Consider the following 14,392-nt stretch of genomic DNA (forward strand, 5'->3'; position numbering starts at 1 on the left):
CATAAGGTGAGATTTAAAAAGCTTTTTTTTCTCTCTCTCTCTCTTTGTTTCTTTAACTTTCCTATCGAGTAAAGCATCACAAGTGACATACACCGTCTTGCCTGGCTTCCTCCCACATCCTTTGCAATCCCATACAAACATAGCACTAATCTAACGAAAATGTAAATTGCAAGGCTTCGAAATAGCCAGATTATATTTGCAACAAGTGTGCGATTGTTCTTTTTAGGGGACAAAAAATGCCCGGTGTCCTCATCTTCTTAACGAATTAGGCTGCATACAGTAACGTTTCTGGAAGTGCTTATGACAATATCTGAAAACTTGACCTGGCCAGCATTTTAAGCTAGCATAGACTTCAGTCACTCAGTCCTTGAGTAGGTTCTTCAAACACAAACTGTCAGAAGGCAGTTGGCCAGGAACAAGTGCTAAATTGCTGAAACTATAGCTGACACCCGCAACTTGTACAGGTAGAGAATGGAATATCTGAGCTTTAACTGATCGTTATCGGCAAAATAACTGAAGAAAATGTCGTCTGCCATCATTTGATCTTTTCTTCCTACAAGTGTGTACAATCCAACGTGACCAGAAAACCAATTTGTTTCTTTATTGCTATCACTACTTCATGTCAATGCCTATTTGCAGCTGGTGAAACATGCAAGAGCAGGCCTTCTTTTAAATATTTCACGAAAGCGAGACCCCTGATACTCGCACCGGGATAAGGAACAATAAATGCAACAAAACATCTTCGAAATACGACGCACTGACTGCGTGGTGCCAGAGCTAGGAGCTACAATGTTAAACTTCAAAAGTAACCTTGCTGCACTGCAGTTCGTACACATCTGAAAATGGCTCACACAAAGCATAGCTTTGCCAACTGGCATATTTGCACTATAGAAAACCGAGTTACTGTACTATTGTTTTTTTACACCCAGAATATGTGGTCTACAGGCTTCAATGGTTTTGACGAAGCACAAGAACCACATCACTTCCTTTTTAAGCGAGACGTCCCTTCGGGTATGTTGGCATTACACATTGACACGCAACAGTCAGTTATTACAACTCACGAACAGCTGTTTACACATGACGACCAGTCTGGGTGCGCGGGAAGCGGTGCATACCTGATCTGCCCTGCTAGTAGTGGGTTAATAGCATACAGCCACTCGTGAATCTCCTTCTCCCCCAGTGTCTGGAGCAAGAATCCACGGCTCTTCGTCACCACAGAAAATGTGTTGGGAACCTGCATTTCCACAAGAGCATGTCAAAGTTTTAACCTCAACCCATGATGATGAGCATGATGACGATGGGGCATGGCAAAAGAAACTTATCAAGAAACGGAAATCTAACAAAAAAAAATATTTTTAATGTGGCGCAGCTGACAGAAAAAGAATGATCAGGATTTGGCAAAGAGTAGACTCTCTTTGGGGTGAAGTCTGGGGTGAAGCCGGCCCCAAGGCACCGGCCGAGAGTGTCGACCTTAGCGTCCCCGCTTAGCAGCGTCAGTGGGCACTACAAATCCTTTGATTTATGCACTCTATTTAATACAGACTGACCAGCATTCCACAACGTGATGGCTATTTCACTCTTTTGCTCTGCATAGAAAAAGAGTGCGCTGCATAGAAACGCTACGAAAAAGAAAAGGCTGAGCATCACCACACAACTTAATACATGCAAGCAGTAGAAAGGAGTGATGACAGCCAACAAAGAGGCACATTCCACTCTGTATCAGTTTCCTTAAGAGTATGCGAGTTCTAAGCAGATTCTCACAAGCATTGGACAGCCATGACTCATTTTGTCAAAGGAGTAAAACCGTTGCAGAAATGGCAAAAACTGCGCGGCTAATTCCTGTAAGTACTGTAGGAGCTCTCCAAGAGTATTGCTTAGCATTCAGTATGTTTCTCATAGATTCTTCCTCAATTACGCTCATTTCATACCTAGTTTAGTAAAAGGTACCCATTTTCGTTTGCAGAAATTTGTATTTTGGGCACATGCTAAGTTTCCTGTTGGCCAAATTTTCCACAAAAAGCTGTTGCAAGCCTATGAATTCTCATGTACATGAACAAAAAAAGTTATGTTTGTGTTAAAGGGAGTCTACTGCAGTTTGTTGACACACCAGGGCATGTTACTGTAACGTAAAATTAATAAAACCCCTCTGTCGCGTACCTTCAACATGGCCTGCTGCTCCTCATTGTATTCCACTTGTGCTGTGGCTAGGTTGATGAGCTCCCTCTCAATGTAATCCTTTTCATCACGGTAGATGAAGACATACGGGCGACGGATGACCTGAAAAAAACGAAACGAAAAACGACAAGCATTTTAAGAGAGGCTCAACAGCCAGAAAAGAAGCCTTTTTTTGCCACAACGACCTGGCAGGGCTTACTTTAGGGGATGTGACAGCAGTCTTGTAACATACCAACGTTAAAGAACACAAATGAACGGAGGATAAAAAATGGGCAAAAAAAGATGAACGAATATTGTATTAACAACTTTCTAAACAAAGTATAGTAGCGTGTAGTTGATTATGTGAAGTCAATGAAAACAGATAGCTCATTAAAATTTTAAGTACTTAATAGGACCTCAGCAATTCATCGTAGTAGGTGTGCACTTTTGATACTATGTGTCAGGGTATATACTTTAGCGGTATGGTTTTTATAACTTCTGTTTTGTATTCAGTTTTCCAAAAGTATACCAAAACTACAGTTTGTTAACTGCGTGTCAAACAAATGCACAGACTTGCACGTCAGCCAGGCAAAATGGTGCTTATTCTTTCGTTTGCTTTGCTTGCTTGTTGACGGAATGACTCGGTCGCAGCAGCTCACCAGCCATCGCTTGACCCAGTTTCCGGTGCGATCATCCAGGAGGTTGAGGTAGCCCTTGCGTGACACGATGGGGCTGGGGCGCACTTCTTCCACCTCAGCCACAAAGCAAGGGTTTCCCCCAGCAAAGGTTGGGGGGTGTGAGGCAGGCTTGAGACCCGCGGGGGGTGCCAAGCAGCTCGGCAATCCTCGTGCTTCCAATGCCTCGGGCACCGACGTGCAGGGCTTCTCTGGCGAAAGCAGGCTGCAAGCGCAGGCAGTAGATGCCTTAAACAGTTGCTTAAGTTTGTTCCCCCGCACTGCGCCTTTCCCCGACCAGTGGAAGCACTGAATAACGGTGCATGGCATCGTGAAAACCACACTGACCTCGTAAAGCTACATATAGGTGAACATAGCCTTCTAGATTTAACATTAATTCTGTTGCTATATTGCTCGCATACAACTTCACAGGAAAGCTGCCTTAACAGTTCGTGTTGTCATGCCCTAGTCAGCAAGAAAGTCCACACAACAATTTCACTGTACTACTAATCACAATGTGAAGACACTGCATTACATAGTCAACTTAAATAACTAAATTTAATATAATTGATCCAATTTATGATTAACTGAAACCAATCATGGCGTCTTGGCTTATCATTCATTTTTAAGCACACCTTATACTACCAAACTGCTGGCAACAATAAGCCACCGAGGCCTACCTATCACCTATGTTCAAGGGTATAAATTCTCTCAGCGTGAGCTAGCTTAATGCAAGCTGAACTCGCATTTATTCAACTTCAGCAAGAAAAAAATACACAAAATTAAAGTCTTATTTAAGTCCTCCACATACAATGCACGTCTCTTCCATGCAGGGTCAGTGTAGACTAGAGGCCAAGCAAGCAACAAATGAACAGCACCAGGGCGCCTCTCTTTCAAACGGTAAGCGAATTTAACTGGCAAGAAATTTACTAAGTTCACTGCATAGGCGAGCCTTCATAGCATGGCAGATAAATAAGTCTTGTGTGGTACAAGGCTACAACTAACCAAGTCTAAGCTAACATGTGCATGCATTTACACACTGCCTTAAGAGGAAGTTTAGCTTGGGCCCAACTTCAATGCCGTATATTCAAGTACATGTAAAATACAGAAGCACTTTTCTGAGATAACCACTGGGCCGATTTTAATGAAATTTGTTGCATTTGAGAGAGAAAGTTAAATTCTAGTGACTGTTGGAAGCGGCATTTTGATTTAGGACTTAAATGTTTTTAATGGTATTCTCAAAAATTATTAAGTCTGAGAAAAATAGAAGCATGAAGTTTACAAATTCGTAGCTCTACATCTAGAATAGATATCGTAGTTCTGTAAACTGTATCCATTAGAGCATTCAAAGTGGACAAATTTGATATGTAAATTTATATCTTATGTGAATTTGTTGCATTGTTTACAAGGGTTTTGCAAAAGTTCTACTCATAATTTAGTGGCCTATTTGAGAGCCATGTATAATGTATCAATTTTGTCCAATTTAGATGTACTTATTAGATGCAATTTACAGAACTCTGATATCATTTTTCATTGCCAAGTTAGACTTGTAAACTTGATAGTATTGTATTCTGAAAATGTGCTATATTTTCCAATTTTTATTAGAAAATTAATGACCTAAATCAAAATTCACAACCAACAGTCACTAGATTTTAACTTTTTCTTTTAAATGCAACGAACCTCATCAAATTCGGTATAGTGATTGCCGAGAAAAACTATTTCTCATTTCCCACATATTTATGAGATAGATAGGAGACCCCAAGCTAAAGCTTCCGCTTAACATTCTTTCGTGTGTGTCACCTGAGAAAGAGAAAAATAGTAGGTTAGCTGGAAATAAAACCAAATTAGCTGAAACACGTTTACATTATTGAAAAAGGCAGCTACTGTTATTGTATGCATTAGGATGACATGTGTTTGCATTACAAATGGTTTGCATAGATACTCGTGCCATAAGTCAGTTATTGGTAGCCAAATACAGGTTGGGTGTTTCCTTTAACAGTGGACCTCGCTGTACATCGTCACCTGACGTGGCCAGCCATCACTACCCGCCAGTTGGTCTCTGCTACTGAGGTTTTCTAAACTATTAATGATGTAACCATGAAAGCAGAGGCTTAGTTATTCTTTGTTGTGCTTACTCTTGTGAAGAGCTTGATGTCATGCTGGAACTAAGTGATGATGCATCTCCCTCTTCAACAGGTGTCATCGCTGTGGTTGGCTGCTTCCGTTCCAATGACAGAGAAAGCAAGGAAACAAGTAGATAAAGTTAGTTCCCTTGTAATGCAGAGGGTGGTTCCGATAAGGACAGACTAAGGGGGTGTCCCGACTATTTTTAGTGTTCAGCGAAATTTTTATATGGGGCGGGAAAATGTCTCTGTGATGATTAAAAAAAAAAAAATGTCTCTAAAATGTTCCAATTCTTACTATTTTTGCAATTTTGCATTTTTGGGATTTTATAACGAAATAAATATGTGGTGTAGCTGCATACTTATTTTCTTAGTTTACAAGAAACGTTTTGAAGATTTATCAGAAGTATTCTTCAGCTTCATCACTTTAGCTAAAATGACCCCCAAAAAGCCTGATTTCAGGGTCAGTCATAAGTAGTTGCTCAATAACCAAAGTATGGCAATTTTTCAAAAACATAATGTAGGTGACATAAATTGAACTTGCCGTGGGCCAATAGTACTAGTGGTGTAGAATTACCGAAAAAGATTTTGGTGGGGTACCATACAAAATTTTAGTGGGGTGCAATGTGTTAATTTTAGAGTGATAGGCCCTCGCATTTGTAAAATTTGCAAGTCGTTAAAACGCTCTTCCCACCTTTAGTGAAATAAGATTTTTTTTTCAAGAAATCCGTGCTATGTTTCGCAAAACGAAGGTTGATTTCCTTCGACAGAGACATTTTCCCACCTCATGCAAAAATTTTGCTGAGAACTAAAAATAGTCAGGACCCCCCTTAGTCTGTCCTTATCTGAACACACCCTGTAATGAACAAGCAAAGTAGTATCCTTCAGAAACCTTAAAAGAATAAAAGCCAATAGAACTTCTACGAACAAATGGGGTCTTTACTTAGCACTGCATCACTAAAACATAGTCTATATACATAGTCTATATACATAGTCTCGATAAGCGCCCAAAGCTGTCTAGGTCACACAAGCTTTTATACATGCATATCATTAGGCTTGGTAGACTTCTCTCAAATAATAAATATACCAGCAAAACGCTTTGCTGAGCTAGTTGGTGTGTAGACATGATGAAAAGTAGCGCAAAGAAGTAGTGCTCTGTCCGTTTGCCCTTCTTGTTTCCCAATTTATTGTGCTACTTTCCATCAAGATAAATATATGACATATGAATAAGTAGAAGGAATATGAATACGTATGAATATGTACATATGAATACATATAAAAACTATGGTGGTGCACCTTGCTATTAATGTGAGAATAGTGTTGAATGTGCAAAATCAGCTCAAAAAATTACATATATACACAAGAACACACTAGATATCGCAAAGGAGTATGGTAGGTTTGTTATCCAGGTAACATCTGCTGTCTTGTGCAACTAATCAGTGGTAAGTATATAAATTAAAGATTTCATTTATATTTTAAGCAGGCAGAAACACATTGAAAATGTAATGAGAAACTATGGTGACACTAGGAATTTAAAACTGCATCACTGGTTGCTCAGCCACCACTTAGGCACCTAGGCACCGGCTAGCAAACCCACCGCATCCTTAGAATGCTCTCATTTTCACCAAAATGCAGTGGCGTGACATGATTCATGCGAAGCAAGAGTTGCCTCTGGCAGGTAAGTGGCTTGCAGTTTTCAAAGGCTAGACATAAACGCAGCAGTTCAACAAAGACACAACACACATCCTCTCATAGCCACCATACCTTGGCAGCTCCTGGTCCAGTAGGTGGTGGTTTGCTGGGAATGTGGCTCAAGACGAGGCCGATGGTGCGAGTCGCCAGCTCCCGCTCGCGGGGCGTCATCTCCCAGGGGGCATACACGCTCTCATCCACCACCGTGCCACGGGTTGGCGTCATGGCGACCGAGGAAGCCACGGTGGGCGATGGCAGCTGCGAGGCGGCGGGCACGGCAGCAGCTGCCTGTTGGCTGGAGCTGGGGCCCCGAGCCGCGGCACGGGCCACCAGGTTGCATGCCTCTTTCTCCCACTTGCAGATGTCCTGGTGCTGGGGTGGACCACCAGAGTCTAGGCCCAGCTTCTCTCGGAGGAGCAGGAGGTGCCGCACCTTCTCCACCTGCGAACGTTAAGATGTGGCGATGTTGGAACACTTCTGCACAAGTGCTGAGCTGTGGGCATGTTGGTGAGACACTGCAATTGTAAACATGTCAGGCAGAGCAAACTTAAAAATGCATCGTTACCGAATAGTGAGAGAGAGATTTAATATGAGAGAAGAGCTGAGAGGCCAGCCTGAACTATACAGTCTTCTACCCAACTACTCAGCATTTGGGTAGGGGGAAGGAGAACAAACGGAGTAGGAGAAAGTAAACATGATAAGGAGAGAAATGTAGATGTGCATGAATAAAAAAAAGTGGAAACACTTATTACATTACATTCGCATATCCCATTCACTTTCTCTCAGAAAAGCCACAATGGTCTTCATTGTGCAATGCTTAGTGTATATTTATTTTGACCATGGGTCCTAAAGAAGATTTTCAGAAAGTCGCTGGTTGTCTGCATGCCATAGATCTCCAGTCAATGCTTGTCTCCTTCACAAGTGCAGTTGGTATGCAGAAAGCATGTAGTCTATAGTCTCTGGCACAGTAGAGTTCTCATGGTCCGGACTGTCTGTATGGCCAATAAGGACCAGGACAGCAAAACTGGCACCATTTAAAAAATCACTTTACAATAGCATGCAATACATGCTTGCTGAAAGGTGTTCCATTGTTGCTGCTAACTGCACACTCTCACCCATATTCCAGCAGTTGAGTGAGAAGCAACTCAGTCCCATCTGCGAAGCAGCTCAGAGTGAAAACTAAACTTTAACGCAAAGATAATTGAGCACCAGCACCTGATGTCACAATGCATCATTCAGGTTACAAGCACTGGTTGTTCCCGCGTCCCTTTGTCTTTGAAGCCTCATGCGCTTAACAGTGAGGAACACTTGCTGCAGTGGGCATACCTAAGTTCAGTGACAATATAGCCCACCTCTTCAAGACGTGTCAGCTTTTCCAGTTCCCACTGGTGGTCAAATATGAGCGAGTCCCCTCGTGGCTGCCAGCCATGCAGGTTCTCTTCTCCTCGCACGTACGTTGATGACGTGTCCAGCACCCGGCGCTGCCGACGCTGCACCCCTGTGGTTAGAACAGCACCAGGCACACACCATGAACTCTCCGCTAACGTAATGAGAACAAAAACTGCAGCCCTACATTAAGGCTTGCCTACACAAATTTGTACAGAGCTTCCTGGCTTTAAGAGCAATGAGCAGTGTGGAAGCAATATACGTGCAACATTGTCTAAAGATAGTCACTAGCAGTATCAGCGAGGTCACAAACATGTGCACCACAACTTATCAGCAGTGAGGGCTTGTAGGCACTCCTTTCTAGTTGGGAACAGGATGTTCAAGTTGCACTCCAGGGATTCACAATAACAGTGACCAACACCACAGTAAGAAATGTTTTGTCACTGATTGTTATAAATCGGATAACCGTTTATACTCAATATTCATTGATTCGCACGCTCAGCGAGCATTCGCGAATAGACGTGGCCACTGGCTATTTTGCTTGTAGCCACTGAGCAGCAAGGTTCATGTATGATTAACAGTACCTACTGCGGTATCAACTTCTATTGTGACCAAACCAGTAAATTAAACTCACGCCATCTTGCTCTTAACTAAATCAAAGTGTCCACAGCTCACCGTGGCCACGTGTCTCATGCTGATGGTTATTTGAAAGAATGCTGCTCGTGGCACTGGCCTGAGGTCCCTACATACAGGAATGTTGCACCGCCACCCATGGGTTCACAAGTTATTTTTAAACAACTTGGAGCTTTGTACCTGCATGCTGTACAAGAACTAATATGCAAATGCTACACTAGCTTTAGCTTCAAAAATCGAAATTCGAGGAGCAATATGTAACTTTATATTAAATGCATGCTGAGTAGAATACGCTATTTCCATATACATGGTTCATCGCATTTGATGGAAGGTGGACTGAGCCATCATTAGAGAAAACCTGCACTAATGACGGTAGGAAGACGACAGAAGGTCATTTCAATTGAGCTATACAAGCGTATCAATGAGTGGCTGCCATGTCCCTTTGTCACTAAGTAGCACGTATCACCATCTTAAAGGGGCAAACCTTAGCACAACTAAGAAGACAAGAAGGTGCCTCCTACCCGGGCTACCTGAATCTGCCGCTCTCTTGAGGATCATCTCGTAGATGCCGGTCACATGATTGGCATCAGCATTCTTGTAGGCACCAGTGAACAGGTGGCGCAGGGATTTTGCATTCGGAGACAACCTGCACGCATGTGCCATCATGTGCCATCAAGAAATGGTCAACGCACAGGGAACGATATTTCGCGTATAATGTGTTAAGCTGTGGTAACCAAGCCTGCAACGACCTCATTTTTTTACAAATGTGGAGCAGTGCAACATGCCATGAATCTTTCACTTGAAATACAGATACAGATGGATTCACAAATGATGTCAGTAGGAATTAATGCATCAAACATTATGTGAAACATCCAGAAGCTAAAGACGGCAGTGCAATAACAAAGTTGCAGATCCTAAATAGTTTTTTTTCCCCTTTCAGAGTAGGATTTTTTCGGTGATGATGCACCTCCAGCGTTGGGTCTTTTACTTGCATATTATAAAAGAAACATGACGGTTTATTATTGGTTATGCAGAAGCTAAAAAATGACACGGATAATGGCAAATGCTAGCTTAGTATGGTATTCGCATTCCTATCTGACGTCAGTGGCATGGCAGGACAGAAACGCAAAAATGTAGTGGTACGTCAGTGACACTGAGCACATAGGGTTTTCACTGTATCACATGATGCTTATACATGAAACACAACTCCTGACAGAGCTATAAAATGTTAACAAAATATTTATTTTTTTTCAATCGTAGCAGTAACAAACAAATAAACCTATATATTTCGTGGTATATTACTGACCTTGGTGCCAGTCTCGCATCTCGTCCATAGATGATAAGACACAGGTCTTTTGTTACAATAGCAGGCTGTGCAGAGTTTTCCAGCTGTGAACAAGACAAAATAGTTGAAGCTCAGAAAAGCAGATCTCACTGTGGCATGTCTCTTTATAGTACTGGCTCTCCAAATTCGGAGTTCTCCACTACAGTGTGCCTCATAATCAGATTGTGGTTTCAGCGCATAAAACCCCAGAAATTAATGTAAAAGTGTTGGTGTAAGTGTTATTACAATGACAAAAGTGCAAGTGTAATTAGCAAATATGTAGTTAGTAGGAAGCCTGGTGTTTACCTCCAAGTAAGCTGAGATGGTCAAGTATACTCGCTCTCCATAAGGAGTGACTCTGTTCAGCAGAGGAGAGCTATGTAAGGAGGAATCCCACGCTGCCTCAAAGTGGTAGAATGTCCTGCAGGATGAAAAAAATGCACATGCATACTTAGCTATTTTTCACCAATGCAAAGAGGAACACTAACAGATAACGTCCAAGAAAGGTTCACAAGAAGATGGAGGCGTGAAGTGATTAACACTGGTAGAAGGAGGAATGTCACTGAAGCCAACGTTTTGACATGGGGACAGCCAATATGGCACGAATCTCAATGATGCTGCAGGGATTGGCACCAGTTCAAAGCCATAAAGCTCACACAGCACTTGAACCTAGCTAGCCAATACTTGACACGGCTACTAATTAAAGACTTCAGCTGGCAGAGCTCTCAACAAAATAACAGCATACCTGTCATCACCAGCCATCTCCAAGTAGCTTCCAGGGAAGATGCCCAGCGACAGCACCGAGGTGTCGTTGTCCTCTTCCTCGCACTCTGGTGTGCTTCTGACACGACCTGTAATATTTCAATGGTATTAAACGAACTTTACTAGTAACACCAAGACGCGAGTGCTAAAAATTACTGAAATCCCATCCTACTGTACTTCTCATACCAATGTTTCTCATATTACCATTAAGACACTTGAGGGAGCTTTATCTGGCAAGTTCTTTACTGCAGGTTAACAGTTCAACAAAGTGTAATAATACCTCCCAACGCCAACTAAACACTGAGTGCTTTATCATAAGGTTATGACTGTTTACCCCTGCAAAATTGGTCAAACATAGCATAGCAACAGTACTGAAGCTTGTAGCAACAAAAAGTCAAAAAGCATGCCTGTGGTTATGTGTACCTGCCTGCTGTCTTGCAATTTCGTGGTTAATAAGATGTGTTTGTGATGTGCATAAATGAGATGTGCTAAACAAGATGCCTACCAACAACAACCTCTCGGACATCCTTCCAGCAGACGTTGGGCGTTTGCTCGTGGACCAGCGTTAGGCGTATGCGCCTCTGAATCCCCTGGTGGAGAGAGAACGTCCCTCTACAAGGAGCATCATCGCAGTGATTGACCACGGCGGGGGTGTACCTAATTTGGAAAACAGACAAGACGTGGGGTCAGGTGTTGTGTGTGGAGATGCACGTACACCCATATGGCCAAGAAAGTGGGCAGAAGGATGGCCCCCACGATAGCTCAGTTGGTAAAACTTAACACGCGAAATGCGAAAGATGTGAATTCGGCTCTCTCCTGTGGCAGGCTATCCTTTCGTCCACTTTCATTTCCCTTTACCTTATAATTTCTACATTTCAATTAAACAAAAATTAATTTCCTATATGCTTCCTCTGGCATCATCGTCTGTTTTCTCAGTGATAATGACAAACAAAAAATCGAGCCCCTCGAATCTCCTTATTCTCACTATTCAGGCAAACGTATTATAGCAGTGACTTTGTCAACACAAAGACGAAAGACTACACTGAAAGCAACAAAAATAAAAGCAATGTTCACACTCCCAAAAGTTCCTAGAGTTTCCCTTATTCTGCAATTCACTGCTAAATCAGGCTCTGCAATTACTAAATGCCCATTACCAAGCAAATTGCAAGCAATGTTATCAAGTTGCAGAATCACTTCAAAAGGCTCCCACCAGACCAGATCCCAGAAATAGCTTTTGTTAGATAAATTATTTTTAAAATATCCAGCACCACTTACTCGCCATTAGGAGTCAGTTCGCAAATTTCGAACCATACCAGGACGTCGTGTTTCGCATATATGTGCGTTGTGCTGAAAAAAAAAAGAGGTCATGAAAGATTACCGTTAGTCCGTCATTTTGAGGCGCATGCATTTAGAAACCGGATAATAGAAATCGGAGTCTTACCTTGGGCATTGCAGTATGTCGAACTTTGGTGACCGAACAGGCTGAGAAATAGGCAGTGTCCTTGGGAACATCCGTCGGGGTGGCTGACGTACGCTGCTGCTGCAAACAGTATAGTCACATTGTAGTGACACTGAACAACCACAGTGACACAACGCAAGTCACAAATCAAACTGTTTATTAGGTGAACTTGTGCCCAGCAAGACAAGCAACTCTCAGCACAATCATAGCAGCGAGCATACTTGTTGATCGTCAAAATTTAATCTGCGGATCAGACACGTCGGCTATTTATACATGGCTCAGTGAACCTTCCAGTGTAAGTTCTAGAATGTACACCATTATCTGATTAAGCAAGGTTCGTCGACAACATAGGCAACAGATGTAATCAGTGATAATGTTCGAGAAACTTCCGATATAAAAAGGTGCGTCTTGCGTTGAGCGATAAACTTTAACATTTGTTAGCCAATGAAAATCAGTCACTGGAAAAAGGTTAACAAGTTGTCAACGATTAATTATTCGGATACCGAAAATTCAGACATGCTTGATCAATCGGACAGGCCTGTGGCACTGTCACTAGCCCCATAGACTTAACGTATAAAGACAATCAAAATTTGAGACACCTTACAGCATGCCATGTAATAATATGGGTTCCGACTGCATGGCCATGTGCTACTATGGACACCGAGCAGAGCAGAATACGCTATCTATATTTTCGTTTTGAGACGTTCCTGGCATGGTCATTGGCCATGTCTCCGACACTTCGAGAAATCAAAACTAGCGAAGCCTAGCCAGTCTAATAGTCACCGATCTAGTAGTCGACGAGTATTGCCTTGAATGCCGTTATTACTAGACACCGATGCATCTTATGCTAGTCGCGTGAAACTGAAGGTATCTCAGAGAGTGACAATCCGAAGATACAGCACACCTTTTTTGTCCACTTGTAGAATAAAGTCAATTATTTTTGGGTCAATCTGATACTTCGGACTTCGAATATTTGGACATTTTGGCGGTCCCCGTCAATTCCGAATTATCGGTCGGCGACTATACGTTTCAATAGTTTAGGTTTTCTACTTCCCAACAAGTTAAGTAACAAAGAATGATGCTTATCAGGCAGCATTAATTAGTCATCAATCAATTAAATGCATAACATAATGCAAGAGAATGAAAGACCCGTGTGTTATTTCTAGCTAGATGATGCTCCAGCCAGGTTACCAGAAATCAAGATCATGAGCACTTGAAACAGAAGCTAAGGCATTTCCTCAGTTATATGACCTAGGATGAATTTTCCAACTAAAACACCTAAAATGCTCAATGGAAAATGGTGTGAAATGCAAAAAGCAGGCTTATGAAACAGGCACTGCACTGAATGTCACCGTACTTTCTGTAGAAACATTGCGGTTCAGTTATAACAGCTACAAACAACCAGTTAGATCGTCCATGGACAACCAACTTACAAAAAGCCATTGTTCTACCTTAGGGGTGGTCAGACAGACACGTTCAAAGTGCCACAAAGGAGTTCATCATATTGCTCAAGAACCATACATGGGAGCCTCAGACATTAACGTCGTTGTTACTTTGTGTATTATAATTAGAGCAGACTGACTGCCTGACTGCGTCGGGCTGGTTGTGAGCTGCAAGTGGACCCTAGAAGAGCAGCACGTGGCTCATGAGTTGCAGTTTGGCCACCCCTATTATACCTTATCAGTGCATGAAAGCACTCACGGTGATTTGCCACAACAAAAAGCCTTCCAGTGAAAGCTGAATGCTTACTGTTGTTGGCAGGCATCTCTGGAATCTCTGTGCAACGGGTGCTGCTGATAGTGCCCGAACACCTCGAAGACAATAGGCCGAGTCCGCAGGTAGTTCACGAATGACTGGGTCACCGTCACTGTGATCTGTACAATGAGTAAAATGGACCAGCGGCAAGCAGTTGTTAATGGTAGCATAGACAGTGTAAGCGTGGCAGTAGTATTATAACCTTGTGTTTCTTTTAGCCACGTTCGGTCCATATATGGTGTGAAATCACATTGCTCTGTGTTCTCCCACTAATCAAAACCAAAAGTGACATCCGAAAATAACATCACAATTTCTTTTCTGCAACTGCTCTCGCACAGCACATGCCAAGTGTCATTGCTGCTAAATTAATGACAGTTATAAAAGGAAAAGAAGTAGATGTCAGTGTCTTGTTAATCACTTCTTTCACTGT

At 42.3% G+C, this 14,392-nt stretch overlaps 2 protein-coding genes across 3 annotated transcripts in view; one reads left to right on the forward strand and one right to left on the reverse strand.

The window, feature by feature from the left end:
- Window positions 1–6,163, forward strand: part of LOC119446188 (uncharacterized) — a 33,929-nt gene extending 27,766 nt beyond the window's left edge. Inside the window, exons 11-12 of one of the 2 annotated variants that reach the window (XM_049663964.1) lie at window positions 3,662–3,728; window positions 5,025–6,163. In XM_049663964.1, the coding sequence (XP_049519921.1) occupies window positions 3,662–3,728; window positions 5,025–5,089 (132 nt within the window). In that variant the 3' untranslated portion in view covers window positions 5,090–6,163. The remainder of the gene's footprint in view (window positions 1–3,661; window positions 3,729–5,024) is intronic. The other variant, XM_037710549.2, reaches the window with a different exon arrangement.
- Window positions 1–14,392, reverse strand: part of LOC119446186 (kinesin-like protein unc-104) — a 111,751-nt gene that overhangs the window by 6,934 nt on the left and 90,425 nt on the right. Inside the window, 14 exon segments of the mRNA XM_049663962.1 lie at window positions 1,116–1,234; window positions 2,158–2,277; window positions 2,814–3,054; window positions 4,964–5,046; window positions 6,716–7,084; window positions 7,996–8,141; window positions 9,184–9,308; window positions 9,969–10,051; window positions 10,293–10,407; window positions 10,732–10,837; window positions 11,254–11,405; window positions 12,024–12,095; window positions 12,190–12,285; window positions 13,957–14,081. Of these exon segments, the coding sequence (XP_049519919.1) occupies window positions 1,116–1,234; window positions 2,158–2,277; window positions 2,814–3,054; window positions 4,964–5,046; window positions 6,716–7,084; window positions 7,996–8,141; window positions 9,184–9,308; window positions 9,969–10,051; window positions 10,293–10,407; window positions 10,732–10,837; window positions 11,254–11,405; window positions 12,024–12,095; window positions 12,190–12,285; window positions 13,957–14,081 (1,952 nt within the window).

The sequence above is a fragment of the Dermacentor silvarum genome, chromosome 3 (assembly GCF_013339745.2).
Source record: "Dermacentor silvarum isolate Dsil-2018 chromosome 3, BIME_Dsil_1.4, whole genome shotgun sequence".
Taxonomy (NCBI): Eukaryota; Metazoa; Arthropoda; class Arachnida; order Ixodida; family Ixodidae; genus Dermacentor; species Dermacentor silvarum.